Below are 23207 nucleotides of genomic sequence, written 5' to 3' on the forward strand. Positions count from 1 at the left end.
AGATGCACTCTGGTGAGATGCAGCAGCTGTGGTGTTGCCAGGAGCTCCCCTCTCAGACTCAAGGTGTGTGGTCCCAAAGAGCCTGTCCGAGTTCAGCATTTCGAGAACTGTTTGGCTTCTGGGTCTTAGCTGAAGCAGATGACTCTGGTGTGACTGCATTAACACAGAGAGTCTGCAAGCCATAAGGCAAATACCCCCACCTTGTTTTTCCAGAGTTGCCTCTGTCAAAGTGCTGTAAGACTGGCTGGCACTTGGGCTCTGGATAAGCTCTCCTCTGGCCTTCTCATTACTGATTTTAAACATGTGTTACCATATCAATGTTATTTGTAGTCATCTTTTATTTATTTTCCTGTCAAGAGGCAGTCTGTCTGTGTGCTGCTATTGTGAGATGACAGAAGCTTTTCCATTTATGAATCTGTCTCTTTGATTGACCCACAGAGCAGCAGAGGAAAAGCTAACTCCATGCTTTTTGAGGCTCGGCAACATATTTTTTCATCAAAGCCAGCATCAGTTGCTGCGAACTCAAAGGCAGGGTTGCCAAGAGGGTGAAAGTATCCTGCACTCTTCTGTTCAATAAATACCAGACCCAAAAGGTGTTTTTTTCCATCAGTAGTTCTAATAATTTTTGTCAGAGCAAAAGCTTAGCCTTTCCAAATACCCCCGCTGCTGCTGCTGCTCTTCTTGCAGAGGTTTCCAACAGCTTTAACCAGGATTTTAGTATGTGGCTTGGAGTGCTTTTTTTCAGGAGAGCACGTGTATCAGAATCCCGGTGCATGCTGTCCAGTGGTGGTTGCAGGGGCAGAGCTAAGAGCGCAGGGGAGGGAGAACGCCCTCTTGGTTGATCAGGATCCCGAGCTGTGATGTGCTCACACAAGCATTTTAAATCCTGAGCAGTGGATTGGTTAGTGCCAGGAATGCTGGCAGGACACGGATGAATGGCACCCGGTGGGATTGTCTCCTTCTTCATCAAGTGATGGCCTTCTACTAGAAGTTGTTTTTAAAAATAATTGTAAAGAAGTGGAAAGAAGTTATGATTCCTGCTTTGAAATCAGCAAGAGGTGGCTGTTGACAGAAATAAAAGCGAGATGGAGTCTCTAGGGTTTCAGCTTCCTTTTCCATAACTTGGTGGATGCTTATATTATTTATATCAGATGTGGCCTTGCAGTAAGAGAGATCAGTAAGAGAGAAAAGAAACTGAAATAAATGAAACACCTGGCACATTTGAGTTTTAAAGTCAGTTTGTGCAATTGGGGGATGGTTGGCTGAGACAAGAGGTGTGATCTGGTATAATACAGTCCTTACTCTAGAGATGTTACTGGAGAGGCATACACAGAATCCCAATTACATGTCTGAAATACTTCCAGGTGTGCCTGTGTTTGCATCAGGTCAAACCATGGAGTTGACTGTAAGTCTTGCTCTGTGCCCAGGAGATGGGTGAAGGGCATAGGGAGTCTCTGTGCAGCCAGTGATGCTGTAACATACCCCAGAGGTGGCCGCTGCTGCCAGGCAGCCTTGGGTTTGCAGTGCTCGAGCCAGCATGGGAGCTGCCAAAATCAGTGTGCAGCCTGTGCCAGCAAGGAACCAAAGCAGAGTGTGGTCCACTGACCTTGGAGGAAGAAGGGAACAAGCTTGAGCCCCTGTTGACTCCCAGCAGGATGAAAATTAAGTTATTAGATAGATCCTAATGGAAAAAAACCCCCACAACCCCATCCTAAAAAGCTTTGCTTAAACCAAACTGTTTTTTTTATTATTAACCCTAACCATCTGCAAAAAAAATGCCCAAAACAAAAAACAAAACAAAAAGGAAAAAAAGGCATTTCTCAGTGAACAGCATGTTTGTTTCTATTTTGGACATTTTCTAAATAAGAAATGTAGAAAAAGAGTTAGGTTCAATCACAGTCACACTTTTCCCAGGGATAGGATAGAAAGAGGAGGCTATTAAGATGCTGCTCCTTGTCCCCACCAGCCTGGATTGTTGAAGCTTGGTCAACACAAGGCCATTTGTCTTTCTCAAGGAGCTCGCAAAAGTGCAGTGTGGGGCTGGCAAAATTGCAAAACTGGGTTAAAATAACCAAAAAGTTTCAACTGAAATCAACACACTCTTCTTCTCTGAGCTTTTTGGAAATTTTACAGCTTCCCTGCGAAACTGTCAGTATGGCACATGTAACAGTTCAGCCTGTGTAATAAAAAGGGAAAACTGAATGAAGGAGGCAAAGAATCAGCTCCTGTTCCCTTTGGGAAGCGGTATTTCACCCAGCAGTAAAAGCTACCTTTTGAGCTGTGGCAGAGTGGGGTCAGTTCAGCGCTTTCTGGGGGAGTCTGAATTTACACCTCACCCGAATACCTGCCTGCTGTGGTCAGAGGAGCTCGAGGTAAATGGTGTTGCTCTCTGGTCCCTCTGTTGAAATTGCTTATTTGTGTAAGATACTGCAGGAGATGGTCTGCTTCCTTCATCCGTGTTTACACATGGATGCAGCAATTTCCATTACCCTCCTGTATTCCTACTTCCTCCCCCATCCCCATCTCTATGTTAAATGTTTGAGAATAAATTGAGGACTTAGTTTCACACAATACCTGTAGCACTCATGGCTCACCTTCAGTTTCTTTTTTTTTTTCCCCTTAGTTTCTTTTTTTTTTCCCCTCCAGTATGTTCGTAAGGAAGCCAAATCATTTAAACCAGCTGGAAGATCCCCAAACTGCTGTAGTTCTATAATCATTTCCCTCCCAGCTTGTAAAACTGGCTCTCTCCAGTTTACTGGCAGGCCCTTTCATTGTGGATTGAAAAAATAAAGGTCTCCGAGGACCGTGTGTTTCTCAACTCTCCGAGAGATCGATTGGATCAATTTGCCTCTGTGCGTTTCGACGTCTCTGTCCTAATTCTGGAGACAGCTGCTCTGGTGTGCTGTCAGGGGGCTCTTTGCAATGGGAGAGACTCCTGGATCTGCTCAGGGCACTAAAATGAGCTCATTAGAGGATAAAAAACCCAACAACAACAACAACAAAAAAAGGAGCAGTGGGTTATTGCTCTGTAACAGGTACTGGTGAATGAGACAGAATCTTTCTTTTCACCTGAGGCAAGCCGCCTGCAAGGTAATGCAGCACGTATGCTTTGGTCAAGACCTTAAACTGATGTAGATGATTCATAGTGATTTTTGTAATGTGAGTTTTATTAAGTTGTCTGAAGCACAGTACGTTCATCAACACTTTGCCTTGGTTCACTCCATCCATCTTGTAAAAGCCGTTTCTTTCTGGCCCTTGTGAAAAGTGCCCTTTTCAGTCTTCTCCATCACAGCCATGAGCTATCAATTCAAGAAAGCAAAACTGGAGCAGATGCGATAGCTTTGCTCAAGTAAAGTGCAATTAGGCAAGCTCCTGCTCTCTGGAGGAAGCTTTGATTGTCAGCAAAGTTTAGGTAAACTCCACTTCACCGCTTCCCTGCGCCTCAGAAAACACTGCAATAACCTCCTGCCCTGAGTAGGGTAGGTAAGAGACAAAGAGGAGAAGCTCTGAACCAGGGCTGGTGGCCATAGCATAGGTGCCTCCTATGCTAAGCACCACGGAAGGGGCATGTGATGGCCAAATTTATTAGGAACTGCTGCTGGTTTGGAGGTTGCTTACCCATGTGGGATCCACAGGCTAAGTGTGATTTGAAAGCTTATGCTCTCAGTAAAGATATGTGGCTGTCCTCTTCCAAAATGCCTGGCCTCTTCTCTCCATGGGAGATGGCAGTGTGCAGGGCTCATCATTCGCTTGGTTGGGCTGCAAGGTCTTCTTGGAGTTGTCTCCAGTGTCCCCTCAGCACAGCTTCTGCCTCTGGCTCTTCACTCTCTGAGTCTGGTGGCCTTTGGTGAGGATGTTGCTCTCTGCATTAATTTCTGGTGATTGGACCAAGACTGCTAAATCAATACATCTGTTTGGTATTGTTCTTACTCTTCTTTTTCTTAGAATAACCTTCTTTCCTTAGGATTTGAAGGCAAGAGTTTCACATAGTTAATTCAAGGATGGTTTTCTTCCCATCCATTTCACTGCTTTTAAAAAAATCTCTGGAAGGAAACCAGAAAGCACAAAAAAGGAAGACAGTTTTCTGGGATAAGTAAAGCATTACTGTTTGAGAAAATTTTTTCCTACTGAGACATATTTTGGAATAAGACTCTTTTCCCTGTGTATAAGTAAGACACATACATGTAATTTGAATTTTTTTACAATGGCTTACAAACAACAGCCTGTATTGACATTTTTTGTTTTTAAATTATGTTTTAAAAATCTTACCTTTGTTTTTGCTCTGCTGTTCAGGTTTCTGTGATTTGTTTTTGTTTAGCTTGTGGGTATATTGGATACTTTACTTTTTTAATTGCATTTTAACCACAAGAGTGTGTGTGATTGGCACTTGGAACGGGTCTTTATTTCTCTGGGAATGTTTGCAGAATAGCAATTCTGATTGCTGCTTTACGGATGTTACACTTAATCAATAACTTAAATACAGAAATAACAGCAGCTCTCTGTCTTCAGTCTTTGTTGGCAACATTACCCATGCCGGCTGGTACTTTTTTCCTTAACTATTCACCAAGGTTCTGTTTATTGTGTTTAATAATAGAATCAAACATATGCAATGTAAATATGAAAGGAGAACAAGAAAAGGAAAAGAATTGGTTAGTTTAATGAAAATGTCTATTTCCTGCAAGCAAATTTATGCAAGAGCCTTCAGATCAGTTTTGTTGCAGTATTGCTTGTCCTGGGGTATCTTTACAAGTGAATTTGGGAGAATTCGTTCTCCTGCCTTAGCTGGTGTTGCAGCTGCCACCATGCTGTGGAGCAGAGGCTGTGCCACCGTTCTTTCAGGACTCTTCTGGTGGCCTTGGAGGCTGAGGTCCTGGCTGTATCCATGCACCTGTGCAGCAGTGGCCCTGCAAGAGCCACTGCCATCCCTTAAGAATGAGCAGGTGTGTTTGTGGTAGCTCACATACCGCTTCTCACCTTTCTGCTCCTCCACCATCTGTGTCTTCTTGTCTGGACATCTGCATCATTTTTGGCCAGGTCCCATCACTGTCTGGAGTCTGTCCAGGCAAACACAGACCACAGGAATGTTCTGAGGGACCCACAGCCTTTCCTACAATGTGTAGCTCCTTCTCCTTGCCCATCAGGGCCTGTCGGCCCACACCCTCACACCATCATTTTAGTTGGCTTGTGGGACAGGTGTGATGCTGGAGGATGCCCCACATGGTATCCAGAGCAGGTGTCCTTTGGCAGTGCGGAGACACATTGCGTGGTGGGCTCTGGAGGGGATGAGATGACCTTATTAAAGTGGTCTTGGTCATGGCTTACCAGAACGACCCAAACCATGGTTATGCTGGAAGGTGATGAAGCCTCAAATAAACTTTATGATGTGTTTTCATGTTTCTCCTTCAAGCCAAAGGGGTGACGTACCTTCTAGTGTGGGATGTCTGGGGAAGAGAGGCTATCCATTATGTGGGAAGGTTTGGTTGTCCCAGCAAATACGCATCTGAGCGTTACTGAGTGTCAGCTCCAGCCCCATCCTGTAAAAGTTTGATGTGGTTGGGGGGGTGCATTACAGGCTGCTGCAAAACCCCCAGGGCTGAAACTGCTCGTATTTTTGGCTGAGTGCAACAGCCTTTAAGCTTTCCTGTGAGCAACTGTGCAGGATCTTCCATGCTTGCCAGGCTTTTAAATGTCAGAATTTAAACCCACTTCTGTGGAGATGGAGACTACAAAATGATGTCGTTTTCTTGCTACTGCTTATTTTTGGAAGTTGCCGATGCAGTTCAAAGCAAATATTTTAGTGACTTAGGACTGGAGTGTTTGTGGTCTTATTTTTCTGGCAATAGATGAGACTGAATTGTGGTTAAAATAGGATAAAGTGTAATTATTTTTTCTAATTTTGCCAAGTTTCAGAATAACTCTTTTATTGATGTGTTTTTGGCTTTTACCATTTATTATCTGTTTAGATGAGATATAAAGAATAGCGTTGCAGAGGAAATCCATTTAAAGCAAACCACTAATCTTTACTGGCTATTGTGGATTTTAATTTTTATTTTTCACAAATGCACCCTATCATAACCAAACCATGAGTGCCTGTGTTGAAAGAACTGGACCATTTTTAATGTGCAGAATTTAAGGATTTGTGTGTAGATGGTTGTGTGGAAAAAGGAACAGAGATAAAGGTTGTTGGAAGTATAGCGTTTGGTATTTCATGCCAACAGTAATAGCACAGGCACAATTTACTTACAGAGCTGCTGACAAAAGAAGTCATTTGCTGCCAATTTTTGAATTGTTTTCTTTCAGATTCTTTCTGTGTTGCAGTGCAACTTTGGCATTGAGTTGCATTTGATTGCAAACATCAAAAAGTTTCTCTGAAAGGATACCAGCTCGGAAGAACATTATTTTGCTTCCTCACTATATTGCTAACAGACTCGTGTCATTCATATTTTAAAAGAACAAGCTATTTTTGAGGATGTTAAAAATAACAGTCGGTTTCCTAACAAGAAAAGAGTGAGGAAGGATTTTTTTTTTACCATTTATTTTGTATTTAGAGATGGCTGAGACATATTTACAGATTGCTTTATTTAATCTGACAGAAGCAAAGGGACATGCCAGATCAAATGTCAGATTAAGAATTTTCTGGAAAGGAAATACCTTCTTCCTGAAGTATTTAGCATTGACATCCAGTAAACTGGTTTTTAAGTAGCTGATACGTGGGTTTCACTTTGAAGGAAAATTTATGGAAAATGTGCCAGGCTTTGACAGACAGTCTGGATCCAAATGAGGACCATCCCTTTCCATGTGTGAATTCGGGAAAATTTGCAGCGTAAATATTTAGAGGTTATAGCCTCTTAATTTAGAGGGCATTTTCAGGGGAATCCACTCAGGCTTTTCAGTCTTCATTAACTTCTTACAAGCAAACTGTTTCTATTGCAGTAGCGCCCCGTATGCTATGTCTTGCTCTTCTTGGTGCTCCCTACCTTCTGCCACAAAGTCTATGCCAACATGGTCCTTTAACCCAGTCCTTAGAGCTCGCTGTCCTAAGGCAGAGGCCGCCAGGGGAGGAGAAAGAGGAGGAGAAGAGAAGATTATCAAATGCATTAATGTCTCATTATCACTTTCTGTTTGTTTCCCTATGTCTGTACATTGGTTCCTGGACATTAAGGCTACTGAAGTCCCCATGCACTCTCTGTTTTACTGTCCTAAAGGTCCACAGTCTCTCCACCCCATCACAGCGGTGCGGTAACTGCTCCTCTTTTCATCATCTTATCTCAGTCAAGGATTTAAACTGCAGATGTGGGAGTTTCCTCCCTCTCCAATTAAGTGAAAAATGTGAGTTTAAATTGAATTTGACAAGTAGTTTTGGATTACAAGTAAATTATGGAAGAATTAAAAAAATTTCAAAACAAATAGGTTTTGAAATTAAACAGTACTCTTCAGGCTACATTTACAGGGAGTTTCAGGCGCTTATTTCCTCCCCACATTTCTTTGCAAATTGTGCCCATGTCTCCTTCTGAAGCCAGACTTTCCCTTACCACTTTCACTTGATTTACTAGAAATGCTCACAACTAACCATTATGTGCCTCTCCAAGCATTGCAAAAAGTTTCTTTTTTGGGCTGACCCTGAACGATGACTTAAAAAACATAATTCAGTTCAGCAAACATATTTAAGAAAAGAAAATACAAGTGAGCATTTGCCCTACTTGAGAGCAGGCTCAGCTGTAAAAGTTTGCTTTCTTTCCCTCCTTCCTCAAGCCCAAACTCTGTACCAGTAAGTTATTTAAATTCCTTAAAGAGTTGTTTTAGGAGCTGGGATTTGGACCAGCTGACTTTTACCTGCCCCTATGCTTGTCATCAGTGCCTATCCCTTTTTTTTTTTTTTTTTTTAAGGCTAATGCATAGAGGAGGGAGGTGGTGATGGGCCCTTTCTCTAGGGGAGCCCTTTTTCTGTTTCCAGCATATCCTTATGGTTGTGGTAGGGGCAAATGCAACCATCCTCACCTTGGGGCTCCTGCCTTCACTGGGCATATTTACCACTGGACTGTGCTCCTCACTGAGTCCTTGCTGTTTTCTGAGGGCTCATTGCCTGTGTGGTGCTGTGTGTTTGTCTGCGAGTAGGTAGACTGCCTGAATATGGTGATTTTTTTTTTGTCCTGTTCTCTTTGGGTTTTTTCCCCCCCATTTCTTATTTGATCGTTTTTGGCTCTGTATCTGAATCCAGGATGGCTTGCTGTTGCTAAGCAGTGGTAGGTATTCTTTCCTACTTTGAGGTGTGCATCTTTCCTCTCTTGTGTGGAGTGCAGGAGACTCACTAGAAGACTGACAGTCTCGCAGACATTGATTTCTGTGCTCTTTCTGTGCCATACTTTACTGATAGGACGGATTTATTCCTCCTTTTCTGTCCTGTTGTAAACTTTTAATTAGTTTTGGTTTGGTTGTTGTTTGTATTTTTTTTCCCCCTAAGTTTGCTTACTGGGGTCCTGGGCAAAGAGAACAGCAAAATATTAGAGCTCTGACTTCCTAATTGCACATACATAATTTTAAAGCCAACGTGGTTCCTTCTGTAAATTAGCAAACTAGTTGGACCAGTGTGTGTTTACTGACATGAAACACTTTATGGAGAGCATCAAAGAAACACAGCAGGCCTCCGCATCTTTTACAAGTTGTTTGTAAATTTTTACTAGGACACTTGATTCCCAGAGACACATTACTAATATCCACTCACAATAACGGAGCCTTGGAGGATGACCTCCTCCTCTCTTCACATAAAAGCTGGTGAGTAAGCTAGGTTTTTTGTGATTAGGGAGAGTGTCTTAGATACCTTGCAGATCCTGTGCTCCCTGTCTGGGCATGGTGGGTCTGCAAGTAGCACCTTTACTGAGCGTGGCCCATGGATGCTGTGCTGTGTTTTGGGGAAGGCTGTATTTGAGAGCTGCCAGCTCTTTTCTGTGCAAAGATGTGAAGGCAGCAGTCAGTCTGTAGGAGTCCTGGCTGTCCTCTGTGTTTTCGGGTCCATCTGCTTGTGCTAGGTTGGTTCGTCTAAAGCACAGCTGCTTTTTTAAGCAGAGCTGCTCTGGGGAAGGCGGGCTCTTTCCTGCCTCTGGTGCTGCAGCCCAGCTCCCAAGTGCTCACTGGGGACACAAGTGAATGGAGCTCCAGTGACAGCAGATTTCTTGGATACTGCCGCTGGATCTCTGACAGCAGCAGAGGTCTGAATATCTCCATGCATCTCCATCTTCCTCTTCCTTTCTCTCCTTCTGGGCTGCTGTTTTGTTGCTGTCCCATTTGTCTTTGGGGCTACTTTCCTTTCTTTCTCCTTTACCCCCTCACTTCTTTAGAACCAAATTTTCAGCCCTGTGCAGTAAAGACCAAGTTACTGGTCTCTTCTAGCCTGGATACAGACATTGCAGGAGAGAAAATCCTATTAAAATGGCTTTACAGGAGCAATGCAAGGAGAGTCTGAGGCTGTTCTTGTAGGCTTCTGCTAGATTGTGTTTCCTACAGCCAGAGACTCTGGGGAATTGATAGGAATCTCTAGTGAGGATTGCAAATGGAGATTATTTTTTTTTTCAGTGGCTTGTCATGTGCCCAGAAGCAGAGTGAGTTGTTGCTGAAATCAACAGGAGCATCTCTGCAGTCTCTGTACTAAATTGAAAATCCCAGCTCCAAAGTATGGAATCACTGAAGTTTTCCCAATAATGTAATGGCACGACTTTTTTGATTGGGCAAATCTGTGTAATGGCTTTTTCAGGAACAGCCTAGCTGTTTTACCTGATACTTCCAAGGAAGAAAACAATTTCAGTTTGACACAAGCTCCTGGAAGGGAAAACTTTCAGCCTGAAATAAATAAAGCTTTTCAAAAGAACAAGCAGCTGAAAATAGGTGTGTGGAGCAACCAAAGCTGCTATCAGTGCTGCTTCTAAATACAGTTACTTGAAATACCTCTGTACCACCCCTTAACTGGGCTAGGATGGGGAATAATGAGCCTAATAGTGGATTTCAATGCCTCAGGTGTGTGTGATGCAGAGGAAATAAGATGGCTGAAATCGATGGAAACTCTAAATTGAAATCATGGTGCTTCCATTTTCTCTGGCAGAAGATGGCTGTGCTTTGATGAGGTCTTATTTTTCCTGTTAGCCTTGCTCCACCTTGTCTTCTCGTCGCGTCAGTGGAATGTCTGGTATGAGGTGAAGCCCTTTTTCATCTTCTTGGTCACATCTTTGATCTGTTAAGTGTGTTTTGCTACTTTCCATTTTTTTCTTTCTATTCCTGAACCCTTATTGTGCCTCTCTCTCTTCCTTTCCCTGTTCCTCACAGTATTCTTCCTCCACTTTAATCCCACGCAGAATCAGGAGTGTATTGCCTAGAAGAATGGGGAAAAGCCAGGAGCAGGGTCACCTTTTCTGTTGTATGTGCCAGTGCAGTTATGCCCTGCTCTGCTTTTCCCAAAAATCCAGTAAACTGCAAGAACCCTAAATTTGTGGTCACGTCTGAAAATGTACACAAGGAGTATATGCCATTATCAGTGCAAATGAGTTAAAGCAGCTGTGACTTTCAGAAAATCTCTCCATGGCCCCCTAAAGAGTCTGTAAAACTGCTTCTGTTTGTGTGTGTTTATGCATCTGGGTCTGCGTGGGTAGTGGTGGCTGAGGTTTAGGTCTCTCTGGGGAGATAAGGAGCAAGGATGCCACACATGCTGCGGGGAATGTCAAGAATACTCATAAAGAGCGAAGAAGGAGGGCTTGTGTTTCTTTCTCCCTTGCAAAACTTGTAGCTATGACTTATATTTTATTTCCCTGCATTGACAGGTATCTTAAGCAAGATAAAAATCCAGACATGTCTGGAATTTATTGGTTTTTCTTTTTTCTTTTTTCTTTTTCTTTTTTTTTTTTTTTTTTGCTTCATGATGGATTTTTTCACTCCTGTTTTCTCCCTGGGATATTACATACACTTGGCTCTTGGTGGTTGTCCTCAAGGAGGAATATAGGCTGCGCTAGGTTGAAATGATACTTCTGCAATATAAGATGTAGCTGCCTGGACAGATTATAAGGAAGTAATCTTTAAATAAAAAAGGTAAGGATGGTCTCTAGAGACAAAATATGGCTCTTGTAAAAATTCTGCATTCTCAGCAGGGGAGTCTGTCAAACTGGTTTGGAGTTAAATGTGCAGCTACCAATGACCAGAAGCTTTGACATTCACTTAAAATAGCCCCTTCTAAGTTTTAAAGTGTCTTGATTGGAGGTGTCTTAATGTTATCAATAATTAAGAATAAGTTAACAGCTTTGCTTTTGTACTCATCCTTCTAATGTCTTCCTTTAGTATTAGGGTTTTGAAAGTGTTCGTTCAAAACACTGGCAGTTGCTGGGAGTTAAATCCATTTCCTGAGAAGAATATCAATGGGAGCAGTGATCCTCTCACAGCAGAGGGACCTGGCCAAAACAAGCTCTTGAAATACCAAAGCTTGTTCTGCTGCATACTTACCTTGGTCTTTTAGATGTCCCCGATGGGGAACATCCATCAAACATCCTAATTGTTTGTTCTCTTCCCTTGAGAAAGCCTTCAAAGAGAACAGAAGAGCAAATTCATGTTTTATACCAAAGCTGAGTCCTCTGCATAAAACAAAATGTGTTGCCGATACCAGCTGGCCATCACTCACACAGCCCTGGCAATGAATGGGAGCTGAGGAGCTGCCCCACTTCTTTCTGTGAACTCCAGATGCCTCCAACAGTACAGGCAAATAAAAAAAGCTGCCTGCTTCTTAGGGAAGTTTGTTTTGATTAACACAGAGTCCATCTGGTACCAGCAAAGTTTACATTCCTGTAAACTGCATGGTATCGAGTTTTACTAGGCCACCTACCCTGCTGTCTTCAATTATAAAACCTCTGAGTGCCCCAATGACGTAATTGATTTCAGGATGAGCCGTGCTTTTCAGGAAGCCCGAGCTGCCAAATATCTGTCTTGGCCTCTGCTCGAACTGCGCGAGAGAAGTCCCTGCATTATTAAGCATTTCTTGGATTTATTGTTTGTTGTGATTCTGGTTGCTTCAGGGAGTATTCCTGAAAGGCTTTTAAAAGGTAGCAAGTAGGCAATTACATGCTGGTTTGCTTTGTGGGAAAGCTGGCACGAAGCAAAGGTGGAACCTCCACCCAAACAGGCTCTATTCACACTCGTTCAGCAAACCTGGTGATCTGGGTTTCCTCCTCTAATTTTATAATTTCGTTGTGAAAAACTGGGAGACCCACAGCTTGAAATGTTCACCTGCTCCAGAGGTAGCATTTTGCTGCGTGGAGCTACCGTCAGTACAGTTTTCCTATGTATGTCCCACACCGGCTGTGATGTGGGAGTGAATGCGTGCGTGTGTTTTGGCATGGGTAACTGCGTTATGCTGGTTGGGGTGGAGCAGGAGATTGGGAGTGGCTCCCATGAACAGTGGGATGTTTGGCAGCCTGGTGTGGTTGGCAAATGCGTGGAAATCTGACCTGTAAATGACTTTATACAAGGCAGCTGTTTAAAACAGGTATAAAACAGTTCAGCTGTTGTATAATAGCTTTAATTGTCCCAGCTAAAGACAAAATAAAGCGCTTTGGCTGATCTTAAGGTTGTCTGAGCAAAGTTCATTATAACTGATATTTTTGCAAGCTGCAATTTTACATGTCAAATGCTACTGCATTTTACATGCTGTGTGCCACTGACATTTAGCAAACTTCCTCATCCAGGTCCCACTTAATTTGATTTCAATACATAAACTGTGCATTGTTCTTTGCCTGCACCAGGCAGATGTTGTAGTAGTTACTTTTCCTGAAACAAGTAGTAGCCTCAAAAATGTACTCTGAAAAACCACATGGTTCTTGTAAAGCTTTGATGCTTTGAGCATAACCCATACATTTATGCCACTCCTACGGGTTGATCTGATGTGCAGAGAGCTGGATTATCAAGTAATGAACCATGGTTCATTGGATAATCTGGATAAATTGGATTATCAAGCAATCTTTTGTGGTTTCCAGATAGACTTCAGGACAGTAGCTTTCTCAAAATGGGAAAGTTTTGCTTCTTAATTCAACTACCGTGAAAACAGATGTTTCTTAACTGAAGCTGCAAAGTAGCAAATTCATTTGGAGGAAGCATCAGAAGAGTTCAGGGAGCTCTGAACTCTCTTGCTTCACCTATTCCCAGTTACCCATTGCTTTCATTCTGGTATCTTCTTGCTTGCTGCCCACCTGCTCTTCAGCACAGAGTGGTGATTTGCAATTGGTGTCAATGCAGGGCTTTTGTATTTTGTTTGTTTGGGTGGTTTGGGTTTTGTTTGTTTTTTTCCACAGCATAAACTGTGAGGGCCCCTTCAAGATTTTCTGAAATGCTTTCAGAAGGCCTGCTCTGCAGTGACCAGAGCTACCCTGCAATTCAGTGGAACATTTCAATTCAACTTTGACTTGTGGATAAACTCATGCCCTGAAACAGTGTTCGGTAGCTTGCATGGTGTTATGCTTATTCCAAAGAAGATGCGAGATGTGGGCAATGTTTTAGTTACTTATAGGCAGACAAAAAGAAATCAAAATCAAGATGTTTAGAGTGAGCATTCTTGCGCTATACTGCCAAGGATGAAATAGCATCTACTGCCTTCCATTTGCATTCATTTCTGGCTTTAATTTTCTTCTCAGGGCAGGCTTGAGAGAGAACAGAGAGATGATAATGACGAGGGTTCCTCTATGATGGTCTCCAGATCTAGATCAGTGTTTGCAGGACCCTGAAGCACAGACGCACTTTCCTGAGCCTCAGCAGCCTAATATGCAGCTGACCCTTCTCTCTGAAGGGTTGACTTCACAAACAGCATGTTGTCCCTAGCAGTTGTTGCAGCTGGAACATGTTTGATGCAAACTTGATCTGTTAAAAGCCAGATCTCTGCCAAGCATGGTAAAGTAGTGGGTTCTGCATGTCCCTACCTCCTCACAGGTTCTGTCCCCCGAGCTTGTGGCTTGCCCTACTTTGGGTGGCTGTTTTGGAGGGTATCAAATATGTGGCCCAGAGATGGTGGCTGCCGCGTGGGTTTTAGGTCACTGGTGCAAATTGATGCATTTTCTGAAGGATGAAGTTGGCAGACTTCTTGATGTTGTTAAAAGTGCACCTCTGTCTCTAATTGAAGTCTTGGAGAAAAAAGCTGAAATGTTCTGGCTGATCTTTCCCCATAATAATTCCACCTAAAGCAAATATTTGCAATGGAATACTTCTGCCCAAAGTGTTGCATTTAGTTAAAAGTACGAGTGAAAACAGGCTCTTGAAAAAAGTCAGACAGCATGATTAATAGAGGGCTCTCTTCCCTCCACCCATAAAAACATAAATAAAATGCAACTCAACACTTCCATTTCTGCTGGAAATCATGAGGGGGTTGAGTTTCATAAAAGGTTCCAGTAGAGAACAAAAGACCAGAGTTTGATCCAAGTGCTATTAAAGTCAGTGAGGGTCTTTCCCTTTGGCTCCGGTGGGCTTTGGAGCAGGGCCATGGTGAGCACTTGAAGGCGAACCTGACTTTTGATGGAGAGAGAAGGCTGAAGGCTTAGCTTCATCTCACTTGTACTTTCTGGAGCTTGATTAAAATCAGTGGGAGCTCAAAAAACTTTGCACTTTGTGAAATTCAGCCCTTGAAGGCTAGTCTGACATTTAAGTCAGATTTGGTACTTAAATGTCAACATTTGTAAATAAGTAGACACCAAAGACTGAAAGTCAACTGGCTTACTTTACAATGTATGGTTTGGTTCCTGAGTTTTCAGCATGGCACTTAGGGAAAGTTTTCTGAAAAGCAGTTATTTTGTAGAAAGCACCCAGATGTACTTCTTTCTTCTTGTTAAATGACGCCTCTGTTTCTTGCTGGCTTTGCCCCTGGTGCTTTTGTCTGCAGTGTAATCTTTTCTCCATCTTGCCATGGTGACCAGGCTTGCTGACTTCCTGCTATAGAAAATTTGAACAAAAAGCCAGATATTAAAGACTCTTGGCAGCATTAGGAAGTGCTGCAATCTTGTTTTTTCGAAGATTTGAATGGTGGAAGCAATCAGATGATAGACTGTCTTGAGGTATTTGGAGAGGAAATAAGATGTTTTTATAGACTAGATGTTCACAGGGAAAAGTGTATGATTCTTTCATGCTTGGAAAGGTAACTTGCATGTAGGTGTTGTGATTCATGCTGTAGTTTTTGTAAATTATTTACATAGAGTATCTCAATACTGATTGTATGTTACAAAGAGGAAGCTGCAGATGTTTTTCTTCTGAATTTATTTTGTTTACTTGACATCTATAACTTCTTAAAATTACTTGTCATTTTTTCAATAGTTTTCCAGCTCCTGTATGCTTAAAATATTCCTGTTGTCTCTTCTGTATTTTTGTTTCTCATTGCTTTATTACAATGATGAAGCCTCTGTGAGGTTCAATAGAAATGGAATTATCATTGAATTAATGTCATACGTATAGCACTGTTTGTTAAAGTCCCTTAGAATTTGGCAAGTGCTTCCACTCTATATTAAAATAAATGTGTAGTTTTGGCTCCAGATACAAGTTTAATTTTACTCATTGAGACACAGGAAGGTTTTAATGAACACTCCTACAACAATAAGCCACCTCTGTGTTTGTCTCTGTGCAGTTAATTATCATAACACCTTGTCAGCAGACTTGTAATGAAACTTCAGTGTGCAGAATACACTGAAAATAAGTTCAGTTCTGCTAGACAGTTATTCCCGTCTCTAGAGACAGAGTAGAGGCTGGGAATGCGGAGTTTTTGCATTTTAATCATGGCCTAAAATTGAATTGCTCTGTTTGGGTGACCTTTTAAAAATGTGTCTCAGTGTAGTCTTCTGGGAGTCTGAAGACAGCAATCTTAGTGAGACATAGAAGGGGGTTTCTGAGGATTAAGGAGTTAATTGATGATTTGAAAAAAACCCCAAACCAACCAACCAACCAAAACGCAAAAAACCCAAACCAAAAGAAAACCAGATTTTGAAGGGAAACTGCAACATATTAATAGTGTGTATTATTTGAAGTGGTCTCAATATTTTATGTAAGTCATGTGGAAAGAGCTTTGAAGAGTAAGAATGATGTCATCATTACTGCATATTAGTTTAGGGTGGTTGAAACAGTGTACAGCTTCTTTTCCAGTTTGAGAAACAAGTTATTGTTTAAAAATATTTCAGCAAATACTTATTTCCTTATATTTCAGCTACCTGACAGCAAATAACAACCAGAATTTCTTGTATACTGCAAGGCCTTTCTTGAAGAGAGCTGCTTTGGTGATAAGCTACGTAAGTACAAATGGAGTTAACACTGTATGTCTGGGGGTGTGGTGGTGTCCCAAAAGACTTGGAAAGCTTAGATCGTAGTTCTTAATACAAAGTTAGTCTTGGAAAATAGTCTAGAAAACTTCAGCTGGGCAGAGACAAGAATATTGCAGTTGTTTTGGTTCCGATTTTTTTTTTTTTTTAAATTTATAGTGATTGCCCTTACAACTGTGTAATCATCTGCAAGTATTTCCTGCCCTAAACCCAGGGGTCTCTCTGGCACTGGGCTGAGTTTTCAGTGGTGTGCTGTTAGTCTCAGTGGAAGGCTCGGTAAGAGTCACCAGAAAAGCTCTGCATGCAAATACCTGCTGCTTGACGTGTTCTAACCAAGACTTGCCATGTCGCAAAGGAGGAAACAAGCACCTCCATGGGGATGTGATGGGTGTGCAATTCCCTGTGCTGTGCTAGGAGCTGGATGCCCTTGCTTGTCCCTTGGCAAGTGGTTTGCAAAAAGGCGGAGGAGTGGCAGCCCCAGAGTCCTTCCATGGATTAGGATTACACAGCATGAGAAACACTGATGGAGCTTCTGTTTACACCTATGCCAGCATCAGTGAACGATAACAACTTTTAAGACATTGGCCATGTTTTTCCCCTATGTATTTACGTAAAGGGCAATAGAAAAACTCTGTAGTCTGAGCCTTCAGAATGCTGCCTTTGTCATGGATAGCCAAGATATGCCAGTTGCTGTCAGTAATGCACACTTGAAAGGGGGGACACATAACAACATAGTGAGCTGTCTGTGTTGAGGGTTGGCACATTTGTCACCCTGCCTAGGGTGGCAAAATTTAATTTTGCCTGAACTGCTGAGCTGACTCACTTCTAGGCACAGAGCATGGAGAGCTATCACAGCAAAATATTTGCTGGAGGCCTTAGTTCTTCTTAGTAGCACATTACTAACCGAGATGTTCTTTTTTGAAGGTGATTCTCGTGTTGTATTTCCGCCTCTGGATAATGGGAGGATCCATGCCGATGTTTTCAGAGCAAGACAATCCAGCTTCATTCTCGCCATATTTACTGACGAGGTACAATGCCGCTAATTGAACAAAAGTTTTCAAAAGTGTAGTCTTGACCTTATTTTTTTCCTGCACTGAAATATTTTACAGATGGCAAATGAGAAGTCTTGTTTCGTTGTCTTTACTTAATTACTTTTCTTTATTGCTCTGTTTGGAATAGAAAGCAACCAGCATTATTTGAACCTTAAAGCATGCTCTGGGTCCTGTAGAGTTATATTACAGGTGCTTTCTTACTGAAAAGTGTCGGCTTATTTTTATGTAAAGCCCAAAGAATATAGTTTAATTGCCTAAGCACAGGACTTGAAAGCCCAGTGACTTAAACCTTAAAACTTGCTGCCCCTGAGGTGAGGGATGCAAACATTCAGAGTTTTGACTTCAGCTGAAATTTATATGAAAAGGGGATGACCATGCCTGTTGGTAGAACAGGCATGTTTGTGGCTGATCAGTGAAGGTGGAGGGCAGAACCTGGTGGTACAGTGTACTACACAGCTCTGGCTAAGCATAGGATGGGCTGCCATGGATTGATTAAAAACAACGAACCTGAAATTTGTGTTAACAGATTTTATTTTTAAAGATGATACATAAATGCTTAAATTTGCTAAAAATGTTTTTTTTTTTTAATTGCCTGGGACCCAGTATGTGGTTAAGTGGGCTGATATCATATCCCTCTGGCTCTGCTGGGCCAGACCACCAAGGCAGGGACAACTGCAGTTTAGTGCTTCCCTCCAGACCTAACCAAGAGAAGGTGGTAGGAAGTTGATTTTCTCTTAAGACAGTGCATAACTATTTGCTCTGGTTAGCTACTGAACTGGAGAAAGATACTTTGGAGGTTTCTGGAGGAATTTCCTGATGTCTCAAATGAAAATGGGAACAGTCTTCCTCTGTGTCATGTTCTGGCCTTGCTGGCTCCTCATTCCAACAGGGAATTGCCGCTGAGACACAGGTTAAGATCAAGCAATCCTTATTCAACATCTGCTGCAGAATCAGACTGGATCTCATTTGGGAGACCTTTCTGATAATGTGACAACAGCTCCTATTACCATCACGGCTAAAAGTGCTTCCAGGAAGCACGTTGTCTGATTTGGAAAGCTCTGATCTGTTTGCAGCCTTTCTGGCAGAGTCATTAATACCAGATTCTGTGCAGCACAGCATGAAGGATTTGCTGCTCTCCCTTCTTGGTATGTTTATGCTGAGATGGGGGTCATCAAGTCATAAACGATTCTGGCCTGATTCCAATTACGTATTCTGTGCTGCAAATGTCTTTCGTGCCTTTGTCTCTTTACATCTTGCAATGACAGGAGAAGGTTTTTTTAAACCCAAAAGCTAAGTCATTCTTTGGGCATGAAACACTGACTATTTTTACCACTGGCACTGTGGATTTTATTAAATGAAAAATATGTCTCACTTACGAAAGTTAAGTGAGAGCATTGCTGCCTGAGGTCCTCCCTGGCCGCAGCAGCAGCTCTGGCTTCACCTGTGGTCCCACAACACCTACCTGCTCCAAACCTAATTAAGTAAACCCTTGCCAGTAAACACCAGAATTATTGTTCTGTAGAGATTCTAAAACCCTCTAGTTATCCAAGGTCTTCCACCTCTGCTGAGTTTGATCTTAATCTTCACTTTAGCCAATTTATGCAGAAGTCTGTATCTTCCATCCAGAAAACCTATCCTTTCAGCAAGCCTGGGTGCCAGCCATTAAGTGACTTTCTAATGTGCAGAGTTAAATGTAGCTGCGCAGTTCCTTCCCTGCTGATCTGGCACCGTGGCTGAAGCTCAGGCATGGGCCCTGACAACAGAAGCTGAAAAGTAGGTTTGTTGATCATAAAGTCCAACTGTTAACCTGGCACTGCCAAGTCCACCACTAAACTATGTCCTAAGTGCTACATCTATGCATCTTTTAAATGCCTCCAGGGGTGGTGATTCCACCACTTCCCTGGACAGCCTGTTCCAATGCTTGACAACCCTTTTGGTGAAAAAATATTTCCTAATATCCAATCTAAACCTCCCTTGACACAACTTGAGGTCATTTCCTCTCATCCTATTGCTTGTTACTTGGGAGAAGAGACCGACACCCACCTTGCTACAATGTCCTTTAAGGTAGCTGTTAGAGATTGACAAGGTCTCCCCTGAGCCTCCTTTTCTCCAGGCTAAACAACCGCAGTTCCCTAAGTTGTTACTGAACATGTGTCTGAGGGAGTTCCATCCAGGAGACAAGCTAGCTACGGCACAGGTCCAAGCTCCTCCATTCAAGAAGACAGGGCTGAGCTGACATAGGGTTCCTAGAGCAATGGGCATCAGATGTGGGGCCAAGTAAGGCTCATCAGAGGCACTGACAGCATGTTGCTACAGTTCAATACCTGCCACTTACACTGCTGTAGATCTTGTTGCTGACCTTCTGTGACAGTCCCTGTCTTCACTCACTGGGCACTGTGTGATCTAGAAAGAAACTGAGTCCTGAGCTTCTGTTGATGCTAACCCTAGTCTCCTGGTATGAGCCTTCATCTTAGGTGTGAGGTACCTGTAGCATATGTCTAAAATCTTCTCTGCAATTCTTATTTCTCTGAACTCAAACTGTAAGCTGACTTCTACCTTGAACTTGCAACCAAACAACCTGAAAGAGGCCAAAACCTGGCTATCCTGGTCCTATACAACACCCTAAGCCTATAGGGTCTACCTGCCAGCACATTAGGCTTGCTCAACAGCACCTTCTTTCCTGAACCCAGTCCCTAACCCTTCAGAATAGTCAGTGACCCACCAACTGCCTTAGACCTTGCTATAGGCCTAGCTGTGCTGGTGGCTGTAGTCTTCGTGTTAGATCTGTGGGGTCCACCTATAAACTAAAAATCAGAGATAAGAGCTATTTTTTATTGTTGTATCTTGCCAGTCTTGCAGAGCTGTGGGAAGACCAATTAGTCAATGTGGATGACACTTTAGAGTAAGTTGCTGGGTTGACAAATTGTTGCCAAAAGGGTGAGTGGTCAATCCTGCAAGGTAGACAGAGATGCAAGAACTGTCTCTGAACTGACAGCCCATGATGCACTCACTGACCACAGCCCTTATCTTGCAACAAACTTTTTCCTTCCTTACCTCCTCTTTCAGGCTCAAACTGTAACTCTCACCTGAGACTTCATCTTACCATGGTCAGAGCTGAAGCAATTGCTGCAGAGCTGACATTGTGCCAGTCATCATGAGTGCAGGTCTGGGATGTCAGATGGAGCCAACAAGGTTGAGTGATGTTGGCCTGGTTTCCAGGAAGATCTTTGTGTCTGGCCAGTGGGAAGCCTATGCTGAGGTGCAGGGCTGGCATTCAGCTTAGGTGCAAGGAAGAGGGAGGCTGAAGAAGTAAGATTGTTTTCAAAGCTTCATATTTCCACAGGGTGGAAATAAGAAGTGGTGTTAGCTGAGTAAATTGCTGGAGGGTGGATTTGAAGGTGATAAAACTTGCTGGCCTTGGTGTTAGGGTTGACATTAGGTTAGGGTCTAGGACTTCAAGACTTGAGGATATTCAGTATCCAAGTAGGTGCTGGTATTTGAGGTGTCTTGCCCAACTGGTGGATGTCCAGTCAGCTGGGAGAGTTTGTGGTTATGGTCCAGCCTCAGAGAAGCTGCTAAACAGTGTATATTTTCCTCAGCCGTGAACACCTACAGCAGCAGCATATGAAGAGGTGGTGTGAGAAGCTTTTAATGACGTTTTGAAGGCAGTATTTAGGTCACAGCAGTGAATTTAAAGCCAGAATGCTATTTGCAATTTGGGCTGAGTTGGGAAGAAGGGAGCGGAAGAGGTAAGTTTGATGTCAATACCAGAAAGGAGAAGTCCCATGAAACTAGAGGAAGGCCAGTGTCAGATGGTGATCTTGAGGTGGTTACTAATACCTTAAATGTGGCTGAAGCAAGGGTTAGTGCTCAGGCAGAGGGCAAATTCTGTAACTTTCTGAAGATCATGCAGAGCACAAATAGGAGTTTCTGTTTGCAAGTGATCATCTTGGTTTGCATTGAGCTGGACATGTGGTTATGGTGTATGTCTTGTCAGGGTAAATGTTATGGCTTTCAGCACAGCTGAAAGTTATTGTGAGGCTTGGTTAACTCTGTGGGGCTAGAAGGAAGGCTGATGACAACAAGTAGAATAAAAAAGAAAAACAATAGTATAGGAATGTGTGACAGTCTTTGAGAAATGCATATCATTAGAACTGGAGTTGGGGCCTTGGCTGACATAGACTGAACCCAAAGGAGTATTGTTAACTCTCACAAGGTTTTCGTGTTAGCTGGTGAGCTGTACATGCATGGTTTGTCCTGAGACTAGCAAGGGTTATTGGAGTGTGGCTAAGACTAGGTGTAGGTGTAAGTTATGGGTTTGAAAAAGTATTGAGCAATGTCAGCCCTTGTGACGCTTGTAGTGTAAATTAGATGACTGAGGCTGTGACAGAGGTTTATACATCCATGATTGTGTGGAGGCAGGGAGCATATAGAAACTGAGATGTATCAAATGAATCAAAGAGACAAGTTCAGAGCAAGCCAAGGAGGTGACTTGCAACAGGTAGGTTTGCTGGGGAGCACCTTCCTGGCAGGATGCTGTGGGTGTACTGGAAGTCTATGCAGGCTCAAAGAGAGATTTGCCAAGTTAAAAAAAGAAATTCACTCTACTAAATATGCAGAAACTACATCCAACTCAGGGACATCATGCTACCTAGAATATGTAAAAAAAAAAGTGTTCTTATATGCTTTCCTTGGCATTAATTTTTTGACACCGCAGGAGAGAGGATCCTAGTCTGGACAGACCTTTGGCATGACTCAGTTTGGCTTTAGAATATGACTGTATGCTCTGTGTAACCTGTCTCCAATCTTGGACAACACAAATGTTTAAATTAAAATAGACAGATAATGATTTATTTAACCATTGGAAGACAAAATATGCTGAAATAGTGACAGATTTTCAGTCTTTGAAAAAAATAAAAACCTGTTCAGTATGTTCACTGAATTACTGTCCTTAAAATTACAAGTTAATTGTGCAAATAAATGCTTTGGAAGTCAGCATATGAATGCTTCAGTCCCTGCAAGGTACTAGATTTTTCTAATATTCCCAAATTGCTTAAAACTTACAGTGACATAAATGAAAGCCACATTTCCATGTCCTTCAGTCTGTTGCTTGGCAAAGGTGATCTGAGAAGATGAAATCTGTCCATCATTCCCTCTGTCAGTGGAGGCAGAAATAAAGGTGTTTGGAATCCTGCTATTGGTAAGCATTAGAGCCTGTCCATACAGGCTGTTGTAGGCTGCAGAAAGGACATACCTTCTCCAGTGACCTACCTTGAAGAACACTGATTTCCAGTCAGTGTGACTTGCCATCTCAAAATCTGCTATGGGTAAGCCTTTGTGATAGAAAAACCAATTCCAAACCTCTGTTAAAACATTCTTGCTTGTATTAGATGAAAGTTGAGGAAGAATGCAATTAGAAAGGTTTCGAGAGCTGCCCAGCTTTAGGTAAACAATGAACTAAAGTGCAGCTGGAGTGTTAGCAGGGCGTTGAGCAGTGGGCTGTCATGCTTCAGGTGTTTTGCACAATGTCTCTTTCTTCTGCCATTCTTGAGCGGAAAGAAGTAGGAGGCCTCTGGATAAACAGATTGTATTACTAACACCATGGTAAGACAAGGGAAAGTATGTCTCCAGGTGTGTGAAACAGATTAAATCCTACCAGTAATTTCAAACTGAGAAAGTATGGTTTTTTAGACTATGTCTTTGGGAGTCAGGTTATATTAATTTCTGCTGGCATTTGCCTTCTCTTGGCTGATCACTCTGGGCATGAATCAGGCTTATCTGTGATGTTGCATTAAATAGTTAATGCATTTCTACTAGGACTGCCTTGAGATAACATTGTCCTGTG

The 23207-nt window shown here is 42.5% G+C and overlaps 1 protein-coding gene across 1 annotated transcript in view; it reads left to right on the top strand.

Moving 5' to 3' along the window:
- TMTC1 (transmembrane and tetratricopeptide repeat containing 1) overlaps positions 1-23207 on the top strand; it is a 128517-nt gene that overhangs the window by 26977 nt on the left and 78333 nt on the right. Inside the window, exons 5-6 of the mRNA XM_010188706.1 lie at positions 16199-16280; positions 17235-17338. Coding sequence (XP_010187008.1) covers positions 16199-16280; positions 17235-17338 — 186 coding nt within the window. The remainder of the gene's footprint in view (positions 1-16198; positions 16281-17234; positions 17339-23207) is intronic.

The sequence above is a fragment of the Mesitornis unicolor genome, unplaced genomic scaffold, assembly GCF_000695765.1.
Source record: "Mesitornis unicolor isolate BGI_N332 unplaced genomic scaffold, ASM69576v1 scaffold11097, whole genome shotgun sequence".
Taxonomy (NCBI): Eukaryota; Metazoa; Chordata; class Aves; order Mesitornithiformes; family Mesitornithidae; genus Mesitornis; species Mesitornis unicolor.